Raw genomic sequence first — 16324 nt, 5'->3', positions numbered from 1 at the left:
CTACTCCAAAACACAGGTGGCTTGGGCAGAGATGTCTGCATGAGGTGTAGAGTAGGCAGGCACTGTAGTCATGGCCAAGGTTACATAAGGGACAACTTTTCACCACTCAGGGTCAGTCACAGAGGGCACAAAAAGCAGCTGTTGCTCTATTCCCCAAACACAAGTCATTTGGGCAGAGATGTCTCCATGATGGGTAGAGTAGAAACGCACTGTAATTATGGCCTAGGTTACTTGAGGGCCAACTAATCATTCAGGGTCAGTTGCAGAGGACGCAAGAAGCAGATTGGAAGTGGAGCTCTACACAATCCTACAACTTGTAGGTGAGGGACAGGCACACCATGTTACACGGTCTGCAGCCTCAGGCTACTTCAGAGGAGATGAGACTGTCTCTGTGACCTTCCCTGCTGAGAGGTTTAAGCTGTCCATAAGGAGGATGATGAGTGGTGCCCTAGGTAAGAGCTACCAACGTCATGAGTCAGGAACTATGGAAGAGTACAAACCCGTGGGTCAATTCCCAGTAGAAAGCCCAACTACCAAATATCCACAATAGGAATCACCATCCATCAAGTGGGTCCCTTACATGCCCTAACAGAGGCTCATACCTTGGTCAGGCTGTCTCGTTAGTAAGTTAGAACCAACATTAACAGGCTGAAAGGAAGAAGATAAAGGAAGACCCCCTATGTTTTGTTTGCATTGAGCTAATTTAAAAGCTCAAATCAGAGTTTTCTACAATCCCGGATATAAGAGCTGGGAGAGTGGCTGTCAATCATAACTATCCTGAGGAAGTTCTTCCTACAACATTCATGTACATGATAATGCAAGACGGGGGTCCACAAAAAGTGGTTAAAGTTGCATATGCCTCACCACCACCTCATTTTTTTAAATAAGTCACAAAGCGGTCGACCTTAAGCAAATAAGTGTGCTCTTCTGAGGTTGAGTGGCTCCTCATGGGTGTGGCTTAAAATGTACAATAAATGGATTTTAAGATGTTAAATAGGTGTGGTAGTATCATGGGACCAAATATCAATGTTGACTATTATACCCTCATCCCTCTATATTATACCCTCCGTGCCCATTTTCTTCTTTAAATTATACATTTACATTACTGACAAGTAGGCAATAATCTTTAGGGCTTCCCCATATAGGCGATAGTACCGGCAAGCTTCTTCCGAATGCACATTGACCATATAGTGTCCAGCCTACTGTTCTCTTCTCCGGGACTGATTTATTTTAAAAAAAATGTAAATTGCTAAAATATTTAAAGGTCTAAAACCACAGGGCCCCTTTAATTAGAAATTATGTAAATGTTGGAAAGGATATAACAAGGGCCTGGTGGGAGTCAGAGTTGTTTTTTTACTTAAGTATCTGCCAATGTATGTTGTAAAATCCAAGAAATATACAGAATTCTTACCTCCTGGTCTCTGTTTATTTCCGATATCATTTTAATGTACCATTTTTTCTGGCAGGGACCATCTTGCCATACGTGCGCCAGCAATTAACGTGAGTTTATGTGGGAATCTGCTGGGATCCAATTTACTGGGAGTTACTATTAAATATTATTACTGCCATGAAGCTTTTTAGCCCCGTAAATGGAGAATTGTGAAGCTCTAAAGGCGGTAAAATATCCATTTGATGTTTCTCGTCCATTTACGGCTTTTACCGTTCGATATTCAAGGAAAGTACAAACAGTTCTACCTCCGTAATAACATATCTCAGCCATTTCTCAGCTCTGCTTCCAAAGCAATTTACATAGAAATCAGCAGCGCTTTGGTAAGACGCAGCACACACGTCTTCAAGTCTTCTTTCTCCAGAAATCCAGAAGGTATAAATAGATGACCTATTGGCAAGGCCGGATTATCGACAGACCTGTGTCTATAGTTGGGCTGGGGGAAAGGCTGGTGCTGATAAGAGGAGAGGCTCCTGCTCAAGAGGGGAGAGGCTCCTGCTGATGGGGGGAGAGGCCCCTGCTGGTAAGGGGGGTGGCTCCTGCTGGTAAAGGGGGTGGCTCCTGCTTGAGAGGGGAGAGGCTCCTGCTGATGGGGGAGAGGCTCCTGCTGGTAAGGGGGGTGGCTCCTGCTCGAGAGGGGAGAGGCTCCTGCTGATGGGGGAGAGGCTCCTGCTGGTAAAAGGGGTGGCTCCTGCTGGTGAGGAGGGTGGCTCCTGCTTGAGAGGGAAGACACTCCTGCTGATGGGGAGAGAGGCTCCTGCTGGTAAGGAAAGAGGCTCCTGCTGGTAAGGGGAGTGGCTCCTGCTCAAGAGGGGAGAGGCTCCTACTGATGGGGGAGAGGCTCCTGCTGGTAAGGGGGGTGGCTCCTGCTCGAGAGGGGAGAGGCTCCTGCTGATGGGGGAGAGGCTCCTGCTGGTAAGGGGGGTGGCTCCTGCTGGTGAGGAGGGTGGCTCCTGCTCAAGAGGGAAGACACTCCTGCTTATGGGGGGAGAGGCTCCTGCTGGTAAGGAAAGAGGCTCCTGCTGGTTAGGGGAGTGGCTCCTGCTCGAGAGGGGAGAGGCTCCTGCTGGTAAAGGGGGTGGCTCCTGCTCGAGAGAGAAGTCACTCCTGCTGACAGGGGGAGAGGCTCCTGCTGGTAAGGGGAGAGGCTCCTGCTGATGTGGGGAGAGGCTCCTGCTGGTAAGGGGAGAGGCTACTGCTGGTAAGGGGAGGAGAGGGGAGAAGCTCCTGCTGGAGGGGGGAGAGGCTCCAGCTGATATGGGAGTGGCTACTGCTGGTAAGGGGAGTGGCTCCTGCTGACGTGGGGAGAGGCTCCTGCTGGTAAGGGGAGAGGCTCCTGCTGATAAGTGGAGTGGCTCATGCTCGAGGGGGGAGAGGCTCCTGATTGATAGGGAAGAGGCTCCTGCTGGTGAGGGGAGAGGCTTCTGCTGGTGAGGGGAGAGGCTCCTGCTGGTAAGGGTAGTGGTTCCTGCTCTAGAGGGAAGAGGCTCCTGCTGATGGGGGGAGAGGCTGCTGCTGGTGAGGGGAGAGGCTCCTGCTGAAGGTCAAATTTGTATACAAATACAATAAACACATGTATTTATATGTAAATTATGGGCATTAATTCATACTTGCCAAACATGTACTACATACTGTAGTTCCGGAAGAGTTATCCATTTTTGGCTGGTGCCAAATTTTAGCCAAAGACATGCCCACTTTTTTTTAAGCCGCAGATTACACTCATTACACTCCTCTCCATGTCCCGTTCCTGGCTTCCCTTGAATGAAGACACTTTCCAAAGTTGCAGGTAAGACAAGTCCCAGGATATTTGCTGACTTCTCTGAAACTTTAGGAAGTCTCCCCTTATTTCAGGTGGCTTCTGTTTGTTCCGGGTGTGTTGTCAGGTCTACGTTAGTAGGTACAGCAGTGCTATGGGAGTGACAGGAGCACACTCCGGTAGAACAATAGATGTTGCAAGAGCAGAGAAATATTTTAAAGGGGGTTTTCCGTGACTTCTGATATTGATGGCGTAACCAATGCTTTCACCAATCGTTTAGAAGACAACCATCTCAACCACGTCTCCTTTAGTTTCAGCCAAACGCTCATCTTTTCTCTATGAGAAAGGCGCCGACAGACATCACTGTCCCACAGCTTATCTATAGAAGAACAAAGATTGGTAGTCTGAAATCAGACATGCCTGATCAACACATCACCCTGATGATCAGTTTGCCGGAGGCTCCATACACATTAGAGTATTGGCCAAACCTTTTGAGATCCGCAGGTTCAGCCAGTCAGTAGGTTCCTAATGCCTACTGTCAGCCATATTTACTGCCATGTAACTGCTTTTTTTGTCAACTGGTCACCAAAACAATCCTTCATTCCTGGTAATGTATCTGCCCATCAGGGATGTGTCAGACGGACCAGTGCCATCAACCCGGTTCCTTAACATACTGACTTGAAAAACTTCTTTAACTGGGGAGGAAGTAGCTAACTTCTCCAACTTGCATTTCAAAGGAATTCAATACAGAGACTGCCTGGGATATAAGCGCATAAAAAAGAAAGCCATTTTTGGATTGGTACCTACAGCTCACATCCCACTTCGGCTGACTTTCTTCCAGATGCAGACATGAGGACACGGCTTCCAGTATCACGCCGACCTTCCGTTTCTGGTTGATAGCAGTTAATGTGATTTCTTCCACTTCTATCTTGACGTTTGCCATTTTTTCTGTGAGAAGGAAATAAATTGTCAGATTTCCTATTGTCATGAATGAGGCTGAGCTGCAATATCAGACACAACCCATGGACCAGAGTGGTGCAGTAGATTGGAGGGGGTTTTGGAGTTGGTGGCAAAATTGGTGTGGCGGCGTTCCATCGTGAGGATGGTACCCACAAATTGTGACTTCCATTGGGTTTTGGGCTGGTGAGGTTTTGGGGCTCTTTAAGGGTGGGGTCAATGGTAGCTGCTGGGGGTAATGACGGGAAATTGCAAAATTGTGGTGGTTGATCACTAGGCAAGGCCACCATCCAAAAAGAGTATCTTGGTCTAATTTTATTGAGACCAGGGTAAGGGGAACATCGGAAAAATGTAGCCAGCTTCTACAATACCAGATTTAGGTAAGATGAAGGAGAGTGGTCTAGCCTTATTACTGCTCCCTTATTACACTGAACTTCTGAGTTTCAACCCTACAGGAGAAGCTTCTACATAGACTTTGTATGTTCCTTTCATGATACCCAAACTGGTCTTTCCTCTAGTGCCCCTTAGACCTCAATCAAAGACCTCCGAATTGCTAAAATTTTCCTTGCTCTGCACTAATGAGGGGTAAAAAACCCGAAACAGCAACCTAGAGTTAAGTGTCTTCCTTTTGGTTTGGCCAAGCATCCTTAGTCACATTGCAAAAATCCAATAGGTGGAGCTAAAAAGTTTGTTTTTTTTACTCCTAGAAGATAACTAATTTGCATATTTATATCCCAGGGAGCAATGCCTGGCTTCTAAGTCTCTATAAGGTGAAACAGTATTCCCCTAGACTTCCCTTGTTGGTGACATGAGTTTCTTTCAACTTCTCCAGCTTCCCAAAACAGATCACTTCAATTGCTATCTGAAAAATTGGCCGCGCAGAGAAATTAAAATATAGGATACTGAGCCACACTGGGAACAAGGACGTCTGTGTATAGTGTTACAGTTTGAGAGCCCGATTCATTATTCCATTTGTGCCTATTTTAGTTTCTAGCTTTTGGGGGGTTTTGCATTTTTTATTTGCAACAAAAAAATTTAATTTGTGCCTTTCTAAGTATATTTTATGTGTTCCCTTTATTTTTTTTTTATTGATGCTCCCACTGGGGTTTTGTCTTCCAAATGTATAAACAAATAAATAAAATAAAAAAAAAAAAATCACAAAAACCTTTTGCAAATGTTCTCCAGTTTTGCCTCATACTTACCCCAGTGTGATTTTTTTGCAAGCCTAAAAATTTTGTGAACATTTTGTGACATTTTCTAATGCAACTTTCTGCTCTAAAAAGACATAAAACAAGATAAAAGACAAAAATAAAGAGCTTTTTTATATATATTTTGAGCAAAATTCTGCAAGCAAGTGTTCCATTTTGAAGAATTTTTGGGGAAAAAAGGCAAAAAAAATAAATAAATGAAAAAATAATTAAAAAAGCAACCTTAATGAATTGGATCCTTGGTCTGTGAGGGTTATATAAAGTGTAAGGGAGAGAGAGGAGTTAAAATCTCAGCAAAAATACATCTTCCGAGGCGCCAGATAGACGGTAAAATTAAAAATGAAGCTTTCGCTGGAAGAAAATCCTCTCGTAGATTGTGTTTGACACATAGCGAGCGTACTTAGCATTCTACATGGTAAACAACTTGAAAATCGGAATCGCGGCCAACTCCTTCATTTAATCTATATCAACAGCTTGAGCACTTGATTGCTGGCAGACAATAAGATGGTATAAAAATATCTTACGGAAAAGGTGATGAAGAATTAAACCATCAAAGAGGTCCTCTTCCAGGCTCTTCACCACGATATGTTCCTGCTGTAACTCATTGTTGATCCAGTCGATCAGGAACTGACGTGTAGAAGGAGAAAGTCAATATAAGTCAATGTGAAAAGTGTTCTTCAGACCCGTCACACTGCATAACATCTGTGTCTACTTTGCTAGAAAGTCTCCCGAATTTTTGGCAGAGTAGGACTCATCTACTGCAAAGTTTGGGTCTGGATAAATAAGGAATGTTATCATTTAAAGAAATCTGTCGCCAACCATAAAGATCTCATTTTATTTTACTTGGTGTAAATGCCTCTGTTCTCCTGAATCCGGCTTCGTTTTTCGTTTGATTCTGGACCCTTCCGTTGCGGAGATATGGCCTCATTTTCCCTCTATGCAAATCTAGTCATTTGTAGCCAACTAGGCGTGTCCTTCAAGAAGACGCCCACTTGCCTTAAAATGCTAGATTTCTATACAGGGAAGAAGGGGCCATATCTCGGGATGGATGGCAGTTTGATGATTGTTGAGCATATTGTTGATTTGTGATCTTTACTAATCAACATCTATAATTACAACCACACCACCTTTATCCGACATCTTCACAATCATTTCTTTCATGTGATGCAACTAATACAGTTCGTTTTTTTAAAGACGGTGGAAGGTTGAATTTGGAAGTTTGGTTATAAAGAATTTTTAGTTCTTTTTCGACTGCATGTTGAAATGTATCCATACATTCAACACGGGACTGGATAGGGTAGATAGGGAGATTTTTTAAGTTAAAGTCAAGAGCCTGATTAACGTCATATAATTTTGGACAACTAAGTGTTCTTGGAAGTTAAAAGTGTGTTATATGTTGGGAAAAAAAACGGAATGATCTTGAGTAGTTTGATCTGCATCGCTGTTCCAAAAGTGTCTCTTGATTGTCAGATTACGGATAAACCGGTTAATGTCAAGGATGGTTGAAAACAGGTCAAAAATTTGATCCGGAATTAAATTAAGTCCATAAGACAGAAGTTTATTTTGACCAGACGTGAAAATACGTGATGACGAATTGAGAACATTGAATTCAGTGCTTAGAGTAGAAGATTCTTCCTGTATCGAGTGGTCATTCCTTGCGTTTTTCTTGTGTTTCCTTCTTTCCTTCTTCCCAGTATTTTTGCCCTTGAAAAATTTTAATGACTTGTAATAACGAGAACTATTGTAAAAATTGTCAGAATCGGAAACATTGGATATTTAATCCGACATATCAGGGTCAGAAGATCCCTATTACAGAACATTTGAACGATATTACTAACATCAATAGTTGGGGTCGTCATGTTTCTTCCGTAGCCAAAAATTTGATTGGCTCATAGACAAGTTTTATCCTTGCAAATTTTCGGTCTCGAAAATTTGAGGAGACGCCTGTTACCCAGAGAAGCATTCTGGATATCTAATCTTGGCACTCATTTTCACTACGGTCTAAACTTAAGGAGCAAAACTGCATACTATTACTGAGATTAATTGTGTTTTCTTCTTGTTTGTCTCTTTTTTTATGAACTTATAAGTCTGATTCATTTGCAATTTTTTTCATTTACAATTCCGTTTTTTGTTTCTTATTCATTCCCGTTTTGTACATTAGATTTGCTCACTGGTGTACTTCGGGCTGGCTCACTTTGAATAAGCTTTGACAAAGAACATTTCGAAACGCGTCGCTTTGCACACCTTTGCCTTGGATGTAATTTTTAACTTTACATGAAATAAAAAACAATATTTTTTTTACCAGCAGCTGGAACATTTTTTGAATGTTCCTATCTTAAAAAGTAAGAGGGGCTATGGCATTCCACGCAAGTGGTCATGGAGGTTCACCTAAAAGTTGGACCTACCAATCCCATATTGAGGGCATACCCTAGTAATATGTCATCAGTTCCTCCTGAGTCTTCACATTCTAATATACCAGATGATAAAGCCCAGAGCGTGAGCTCAATCTGAGCAGAATGTGATAGGAAGGTCAGATTGAAGTGGCGGAAGGTCACATTGAAGTGGCGGAAGGTCACATTGAAGGGACGGAACGTCACATTGAGGGGACGGAAGGTCACATTGAAGGGACGGAAGGTCACATTGAAGTGGCGGAAGGTCACATTGAAGGGACGGAAGAGGTCACATTGAAGTGGCGGAAGGTCACATTGAAGAGATCACATTCTCATTCCCGGCTACTATGAGGATATGAAAGGTCAATCACTTCCCAGATTCATTTACATTTTCATTTCTTATAATCTGCATTGTCCAAATTTTGATTAAACCACAGAACAGAAGTCTGGATAATGAGAAGTAGACTATAACATTGTTTTTTAAGCCTCATGATGGAGCAAAAGTTGCAATCCAAAGGCGTTGTGCAGAATCACATCTTCATCACAGACCCTGAATGAATATGTGGCGTACCTGTCAAATTATTTGGCGGACCTGCAGTCACTTGGTTTGCCACCGTATGGTGCCTCCATGTGGTAGACCACAATTTTGTTGTTCATGGATTGTACGACAAGTATATAATGGGTCTTTAAGGAGTAACCCTGCCTGGTGACGACCTGATTTTGTCCCAACTACTTCTACAGCCTAGTCTGCTATCAATTGTCAGACTGTCTATCCTGGGAAAAGCTATATGGGTAACAAAGGAGTAAATTCCGAACCTACAATGGTGTCCAAAAGTCCTGCATAGGAGTGAAGAAAACTATATGTTTCATACTTCTGCATCTCTACAGTGAAACTGGTGGAACATATGTTTTTGTAATCCCTCATTGTATGCCATACTCATTTTTGAATGTCCCAAGTGTATAAAGTGTTATGGTATGCGCATTTTTGATAATTTTGTTTACAGCATAACCATACCTACACCAGTACAGTGTGTAGCATGGTGAACAGGTTTCTAAGTTCATTAACTTCCAATGCAAGTTCACACAGACTTAAATTTTACTTTGTAAGATTTATTATTTTTTACTTAACCCCTCTTTGACCTTAGACGTACTATCCCATCGAGGTGACCTGGGCCTATCTGACCCTCGACGGGATAGTACGTCATAGCGATCGGCCGCGCTCACGGGCGAGCGTGGCCGATCGCGGCCAGGTGTCAGCTGACTATCGCAGCTGACATCCGGCACTATGTGCCAGGAGCGGTCACGGACCGCCCCCGGCACATTAACCCCCGGTACACTGCGATCAAACATGATCGCAGTGTTCCGGCGGTATAGGGAAGCATCGCGCAGGGAAGGGGCTCCCTGCGTGCTTCCGAGACCCCCGGAGCAACCCAATGTGATCGCGTTGCTCCGAGGGTCTCTTACCTCCTCTTCCCTGCAGCAGGCCCGGATCCAAAATGGCCGCGGCATCTGGGTCCTGCAGGGAGGTGGCTTCACTGCGCCTGCTCAGAGCAGGCGCCGGGAAGCCTGGAGGAGCTGTGCACGTCAGATCGCCGATCTGACACAGTGCACAGCAAAGTGTCAGATCAGCGATCTTACACTATAACATGATGCCCCCCCTGGGGCAATGTTATAGTGTAAAAAAAAAACAATATTCACATGTGTAAAAAAAATTTTAAAAAAAAGCAAAAAAATATATATATATTGTTCCTATAAATACATTTCTTTATCTAAATAAAAAAAAAAACAATAAAAATACACATATTTAGTATCACCGCGTCCGTAGCAGCCCGACCTATGAAACTGTCCCACTAATTAACCCCTTCAGTGAACACCGTAAAAAAAAAAACGAGGCAAAAAATAACGCTTTATTATCATACCGCCAAACAAAAAGTGGAATAACACGCGATCAAAAAGACAGATATAAATAACCATGGTACCGCTGAAAACGTCATCTTGTCCCACAAAAAACAAGCAACCACACAGCATCATCAAAGAAAAAAGAAAAAAGTTATAGTCCTCAGAATAAAGCGATGCAAAAATAATTATTTGTTCTATAAAATAGTTTTTATCGTATAAAAGCGCCAAAACATAAAAAAATATAAATGAGGCATCGCTGTAATCGTACTGACCCGAAGAATAAAACGGCTTTATCCATTTTACCAAACGCGGAACGATATAAACGCCTCCCCCAAAAGAAATTCATGAATAGCTGGTTTTTGGTCATTCTGCCTCACAAAAATCGGAATAAAAAGCGATCAAAAAATGTCACGTGCCCGAAAATGTTGCCAATAAAAACGTCAACTCGTCCCACAAAAAACAAGACCTAACATGACTCTGTGGACCAAAATATGGAAAAATTATAGCTCTCAAAATGTGGTAACGCAAAAAATATTTTTTGCAATAAAAAGCGTCTTTCAGTGTGTGACGGCTGCCAATCATAAAAATCTGCTTAAAAACCTGCTGTAAAAGTAAATCAAACCCCCCTTCATCACCCCCTTAGTTAGCGAAAAATTAAAAAAATTTATTTATTTCCATTTTTCCATTAGGGTTAGGGCTAGGGTTAGGGCTAGGGTTAGGACTAGGGTTAGGGCTAGGGTTGGGGCTAGGGTTAAGGCTACAGTTAGGGTTGGGGCTAAAGTTAGGGTTAGGGTTGGGGCTAAAGTTAGGGTTAGGATTACATTTACGGTTGGGAATAGGGTTAGGGGTGTGTCAGGGTTAGGGGTGTGGTTAGGGTTACCGTTGAGATTAGGGTTAGGGATGTGTTTGGATTAGGGTTTCAGTTATAATTGGGGGGTTTCCACTGTTTAGGCACATCAGGGGCTCTACAAACGCGACGTGGCGTCTGATCTCAATTCCAGCCAATTCTGCGTTGAAAAGGTAAAACAGCGCTCCTTCCCTTCCGAGCTCTGCCGTGCGCCCAAACAGGGGTTTACCCCAACATATGGGGTATCAGCGTACTCAGGACAAATTGTACAACAACTTTTGGGGTCCAATTTCTTCTCTTACACTTGGGAAAATAAAAAATTGGGGGCGAAAAGATCATTTTTGGGAAAAAAAATATGATTGTTTATTTTTACGGCTCTGCATTATAAAACTTCTGTGAATCACTTAATGGCTCAAAGTGCTCACCACACATCTAGATAAGTTCCTTAGGGGGTCTACTTTCCAAAATGGTGTCACTTGTGGGGGGGTTTCAATGTTTAGGCACATCAGGGGCTCTCCAAACGCAACATGGCGTCCCATCTCAATTCCAGTCAATTTTGCATTGAAAAGTCAAATGGCGCTCCTTCGCTTCCGAGCTCTGTCATGCGCCCAAACAGTGGTTTACCCCCACATATGGGGTATTAGCGTATTCAGGAGAAATTGCACAACAAATGTTGGGGTCCATTTTCTCCTGTTACCCTTGGTAAAATAAAACAAATTGGAGCGGTTTTTAGAATGGTGTCACACTTGGGTATTTTCTATCATATAGACCCCTCAAAATGACTTCAAATGAGATGTGGTCCCTAAAAAAAATGGTGTTGTAAAAATGAGAAATTTCCGGTTCAACTTTTAACCCTTATAACTCCCTAACAAAAAAAAATTTGGTTCCAAAATTGTGCTGATGTAAAGTAGACATGTGGGAAATGTTACTTAAGTATTTTGTGTGACATATATCTGTGATTTAATTGCATAAAAATTCAAAGTTGGAAAATTGCGAAATTTTCAACATTTTCGCCAAATTTCCATTTTTTTCACACATAAACTCAGGTAATATCAAGGAAATTTTATCACTATCATGAAGTACAATATGTCATGAGAAAACAACGTCAGAATCACCGGGATCCGTTGAAGCGTTCCAGAGTTATAACCTCATAAAGGGACAGTGGTCAGAATTGTAAAAATTGTCCCGATCATTAACGTGCAAACCACCCTTGGGGGTAAAGGGGTTAATTCAGAATCCTGAAAAAGGCATTTTGAGTGCATCTTTAGCTTCTAATACTTTATTGGCCAGCCTTTGCTCTTGAGCACCAGCTTGCATCTCTGTGGCATTGAGTGAACAAGCTTCTGCAGATGTTCACGAGTGATGATGTGGTTCCAGGTCTGTATCAGAGCCTCAATCAACTCACTCTTGGTCCTTGGCTGTTTTCTAGATATCTCTAATGATACCTTGTGCCACAAATTTTCAAGTGGATTGAGGTCCGGGGACTGAGCTGGCCAGTCAATAGTAGTCACCTTGTTCTTTTTTTTCCATTCCGTTACTGTCTTAGCTCTGTGACAAGGAGCATTATCATCCTGGAAAATATAATCCCCTGAAAACAGGTGTTGAGCAGAAGGCAACATTTTCTTATTAAGGATGTCTATGTATTTTTTTGCATTAACCATACCCTCCACAATATGAAGCCTTCCAACACCATTGGCTGCCATACAGCCCCAGACCATTACCTTCATCGGAAGGCTCCCATCATAAAACTCTACGGTATGATTCACTAGATAGACCAACAGATATAAAACAAACAAACAAAGCAGTAGATGTGATGCAATGTAATGCAATGTGATTGGCTGCCATATCCAGGTTATGATTGGTCACAAGAACCTCATCTGTGATTGCCTAATTTTGGATCTGAAGCTGTACAATATTTAGTTGTGCTTTCAATTCCCATATTGTTGCAATAATTTCAGGCAAAACTGCTTCAAAAGCTAAAAATATTACAGGGAGAGAACGCAAAATTGTATTCTGAACAAAACCATATATAATATGTCATATTAGCATCGAAGATATTCGACAGAAAACGTTTAAAACTTGAAAAATCAATTTATCCTAAGCAGGACTTTTGAACACCACTGTATGTGCAGAGGTTAAAGCGCTTCCTCCTCCCCCCCAAAAAAACCCCCCTTTTCCCCAATCAATAGAATTGGTGATAACTTGATGATCGCTGAGGTTCCAGAGATCCTAAGATTGAGGCTCAAGCTTAGATGCGCATGCTCAACTATCACCCCATTCATTGTCAACGGTACTTCCGAAAAAAAGCTCAGTGCAGCATTTGGCTTTCTCTATCACGCCCGTAGACAATGAATGGAGCATAGATTGGGGATGCCCACCTATGCTGCGTTCAAGACTGGGCTGCAGAACATCAATCTTAGGCTATCTGGAGCCTCAGTGATCGAATCTCATGTTTATGGCCAGTTTTACACTTTGTGTATCAAGCTGTGCCAACTTAACTCCAGTCTCCTGGAACTGATCTCTGCCTTACTGCCAACACTCACTGTAATACTACGCCCCCTGGTCCAACCCATAGGGTGAGATAATAACTGAGTTCAATGATCCACTGCTCCTCCTAGTGGTTCTCGAAAATAACCGTTATTTCAATCTGGGTGGAGCTTAAATAAATCCCACCCCAAAGTGGGCAGGTCTATATGGTTTGCAGTTGATTTTAAACAGTCCCAGGGGAGGGGCTTAAATATCCCAAGTATGCAAAATATCACACAAGCTGTGATCTAAATACTGCATATACAATATACATACACAACACATACATAAATTACACAACCTACCGTCTTCAGCTCCTGAAGCTTTGCATCATTCTCCGAAGTGGGCTGCAAAATCTTTCGTGCTTCACCTACCCGAAGATAAGAGTTTAATGACTGTGGCGATCAACATGTCTTCCAAGGTAGATCTAGGCTCATTTTACTAAAGGTTCCATTAAACAAACTAATAAGTACTCGCCAAAATTTTCCAGCCTCCTTAACTTAACACCTTAAGCCTTCCCCTTCATCATGTAACCAATCATTTCATTCACCAAACCCTCTTTAATGTTTCCAAGCTCCGCCCACTAGACTTGGCCACAAATAGACACGCCTCTTGGACTTTTTGTACTTTACCAAAAAGCAGCTCAGTGAGATGTTAAAATAAGCATAAAAAATTGATCATTTATATATTCTAAATTAAAACAGACTGTGATTCATAAAACAGTGATGGGTGCCCTTGAAATATTACCTATGGGTGCTTCATCGAAAATAGTTTCCTGGGAGCTTCCATACTGATTTACTGAGTCCATTTGGTCTATGGAAAAAGAATGTTAGAATCATCTCTACTGCAATCTTTTTTAAGCCACATTTATATATTCATATATTAAAAATGTGTGCAACATTTAGAATGAGTGGCCCAATTAGCCAAGTTTTCAGGTCAGAGAGGGTCAATAGGAAATCCAGACATTTTACGCACCCCAGTTCCGGGCTCGACAGTTAAGAGAAAGCACAAGTTTTGAGGGGTTCTGTGGGAGTGGAGAAATACGATGAGGGGGAGTCAGCAACAAGGGATATAAAAGATGGGTGAGGCTCTGTTGAGCAATGGGGAACTCAAAGTGGTAGAGTAGAAAATGTGGCTGTAGTGTACAGGGGATAGAAAGTGACAGGGTCCTGTGATGTACTGGTCAATTTGTTTTCCCTAGGGAAACGTGTTTGGGCCCCAAATTCATCGGGTCTGTCACGGACTTTTGACTATGAATACTACTCTGATAGCCGTCCAGCAGACAACCCCTTTTGAATTCAGACTATGAGATAATACACAAAGCTAAAAATACACGCCGGAAAGCTCTTTAACTAGTAAGCCCCTTTCTCTTACCAAAAGGAGCACATTAAAAGGGATTCTCAACTTTTAAAAATCACTTTTTGTCAGAGAAAAAAAAAGACTCATAGCGATCACTTTATAATTCACTGGAGAACCTGGTAGCAAGTGTTTAATTCTTCTACAGCACTCCCACAGGTCAGAGGAGGTATTACATTGCACTATTGAAATCAATGGACTGTGCAATACAAGAACAAGTAGGGTCTTCCACAGCAAGATACACTCTTTACAGGCACTCTTCACTCTCGCTAACATACAAAGGTCCTGAATGGAAGTAATTACCTCTTGTTAGGGCAGTTAGGGTGTGCAAAGCAGTCATCAAAGCAAAAGGTGGCTACTTTGAAGAACCTAGAATATAAGACATAATTTCAGTTGTTTCACACTTTTTTGTTAAGTATACAATTCCACATGTGTTAATTCACAGTTTTGATGCCTTCAGTGTGAATGTGCAATTTTCATAGTCATGAAAATACAGAAAAATCTTTAAATGAGAAAGTGTGTCCAAACTTTTGGTCTGTATTGTATGTGGTATATATTATAGCATATCAGGATGGAGCCCAAGATAAGGGACATTACTACATAATTGGGGAGGGGGTGCAACGTGTATGTCCTTATAGGATTTAGAACACAAACTGTCCATATATCTGATCAGCATAAGGGGTGGAAAGGGGCCCAGGTCCGGATCCTGCACAGGGGCCCATCTGACTCTAGGTACGCCACTGCCTTTAAGTTATCATCAGTCTATTCTTGGATAAACCTTTCTCTGAATGTCTTACCTCACCAGCCCAAAACTTTTACATCAATCTCAGGTCAAAATCTTTACGCAGCTGCAACGTCCACGCCGGAGACCAAATGTCTAGGAAATAAAAATGTGACCCAAATAAAAGCTGCAAGCCGTCACTTCCTCTTCCTGTGCGACAAGTGACAGTGAAAAAAAAATTGAGTTTGAGGCAAGAACACAAACTTCCCCATTCGGCTGTAAACGAGAAGTACAAATCTGAGCGTGATGTAATATCTAAAGAAAAATGACCAAAAAATAAAGTGAAAATTCCTTTAACCTGACATCAATAGGATTTAAAAAGAGTTGGATTATCAGATATTCCAGATTATCAAATTAGTCATAAAGAAGGATGGAAAACATCCAGAAGGACAAGCACGATATACAGTAATAGGTCATTATTCTAGAAAATGTTGTGGTCTTGGCTCAGACTTCTGCTTTTGGATTTGGGAATTTCCAGATTTTGCTCCAGACCTAATCTGGTAACAAATATTGGATTATCGATGTCAGAACTATGGGGATCTGACGCCATCACCGCGATCAGCTGGTACCAGGTCCCAGGACCGGAGCAAGAACACAGCGCCGTAACACCATGTAGTGGCCGTTCTCGTGTACTGCAACTCAGATTACATTCACTTTAATAGGAGCTTTCAGGCACCGTACAACTTGTACTTTTTGGCAGTCAAGGTAAAATGATGATAATTACAGTCAAAATTATCTACATATTTTTCTTCAGCATTAAAAATAAATAAATCACAGATGTTTTGTTGCTTTGGTTTTTTTTTTTACGGACAGGACAAAAAAGTGCCTTATTTTTATGGGCTCTCTATAAATTTCTGGATGGTTGGCAACCCAGGTCCAACCACAGGTCGCGGGCAGAGACAGGGAGAGATATGATACAGATAATGTTTGGGACTAGCCCACATTGGGAGAGGCTAGTGCCAGGAAAGGCAGATTACTTCCTGAGTAGTCAGCGAGAAGTTGGAGAGTGAGGAGTGTGCAGTGCTGTCAAAGGGTGATCCACAGCTAGAAGGAGACAGGAACTGACAAGGGACAGAGTGGCCTTCCACCTTAAGGGGGTCCTTGGATAGGACGACGTGTAACAAGAAACCCCGAGCTTGATGAATGCCGAAGGTACA

At 42.3% G+C, this 16324-nt stretch overlaps 1 protein-coding gene across 2 annotated transcripts in view; it reads right to left on the bottom strand.

Annotated features, from left to right (window-relative positions):
- The window catches only part of PARVG (parvin gamma), a 55636-nt gene extending 40277 nt beyond the window's left edge, over positions 1-15359 (bottom strand). The window contains exons 1-6 of one of the 2 annotated variants that reach the window (XM_077266605.1): positions 15184-15359; positions 14690-14755; positions 13778-13843; positions 13336-13400; positions 5893-5995; positions 4011-4151 (exon numbers count right to left, since the gene is read on the bottom strand). In XM_077266605.1, the coding sequence (XP_077122720.1) occupies positions 4011-4151; positions 5893-5995; positions 13336-13400; positions 13778-13843; positions 14690-14726 (412 nt within the window). In that variant the 5' untranslated portion in view covers positions 14727-14755; positions 15184-15359. The remainder of the gene's footprint in view (positions 1-4010; positions 4152-5892; positions 5996-13335; positions 13401-13777; positions 13844-14689; positions 14756-15183) is intronic. The other variant, XM_077266606.1, reaches the window with a different exon arrangement.
- Between the last annotated feature and the right edge of the window lie 965 nt (positions 15360-16324).

Source organism: Ranitomeya variabilis, chromosome 5, assembly GCF_051348905.1.
Source record: "Ranitomeya variabilis isolate aRanVar5 chromosome 5, aRanVar5.hap1, whole genome shotgun sequence".
In the NCBI taxonomy this organism is placed as follows: Eukaryota; Metazoa; Chordata; class Amphibia; order Anura; family Dendrobatidae; genus Ranitomeya; species Ranitomeya variabilis.
This window is presented reverse-complemented; position numbering and strand designations above follow the sequence as displayed.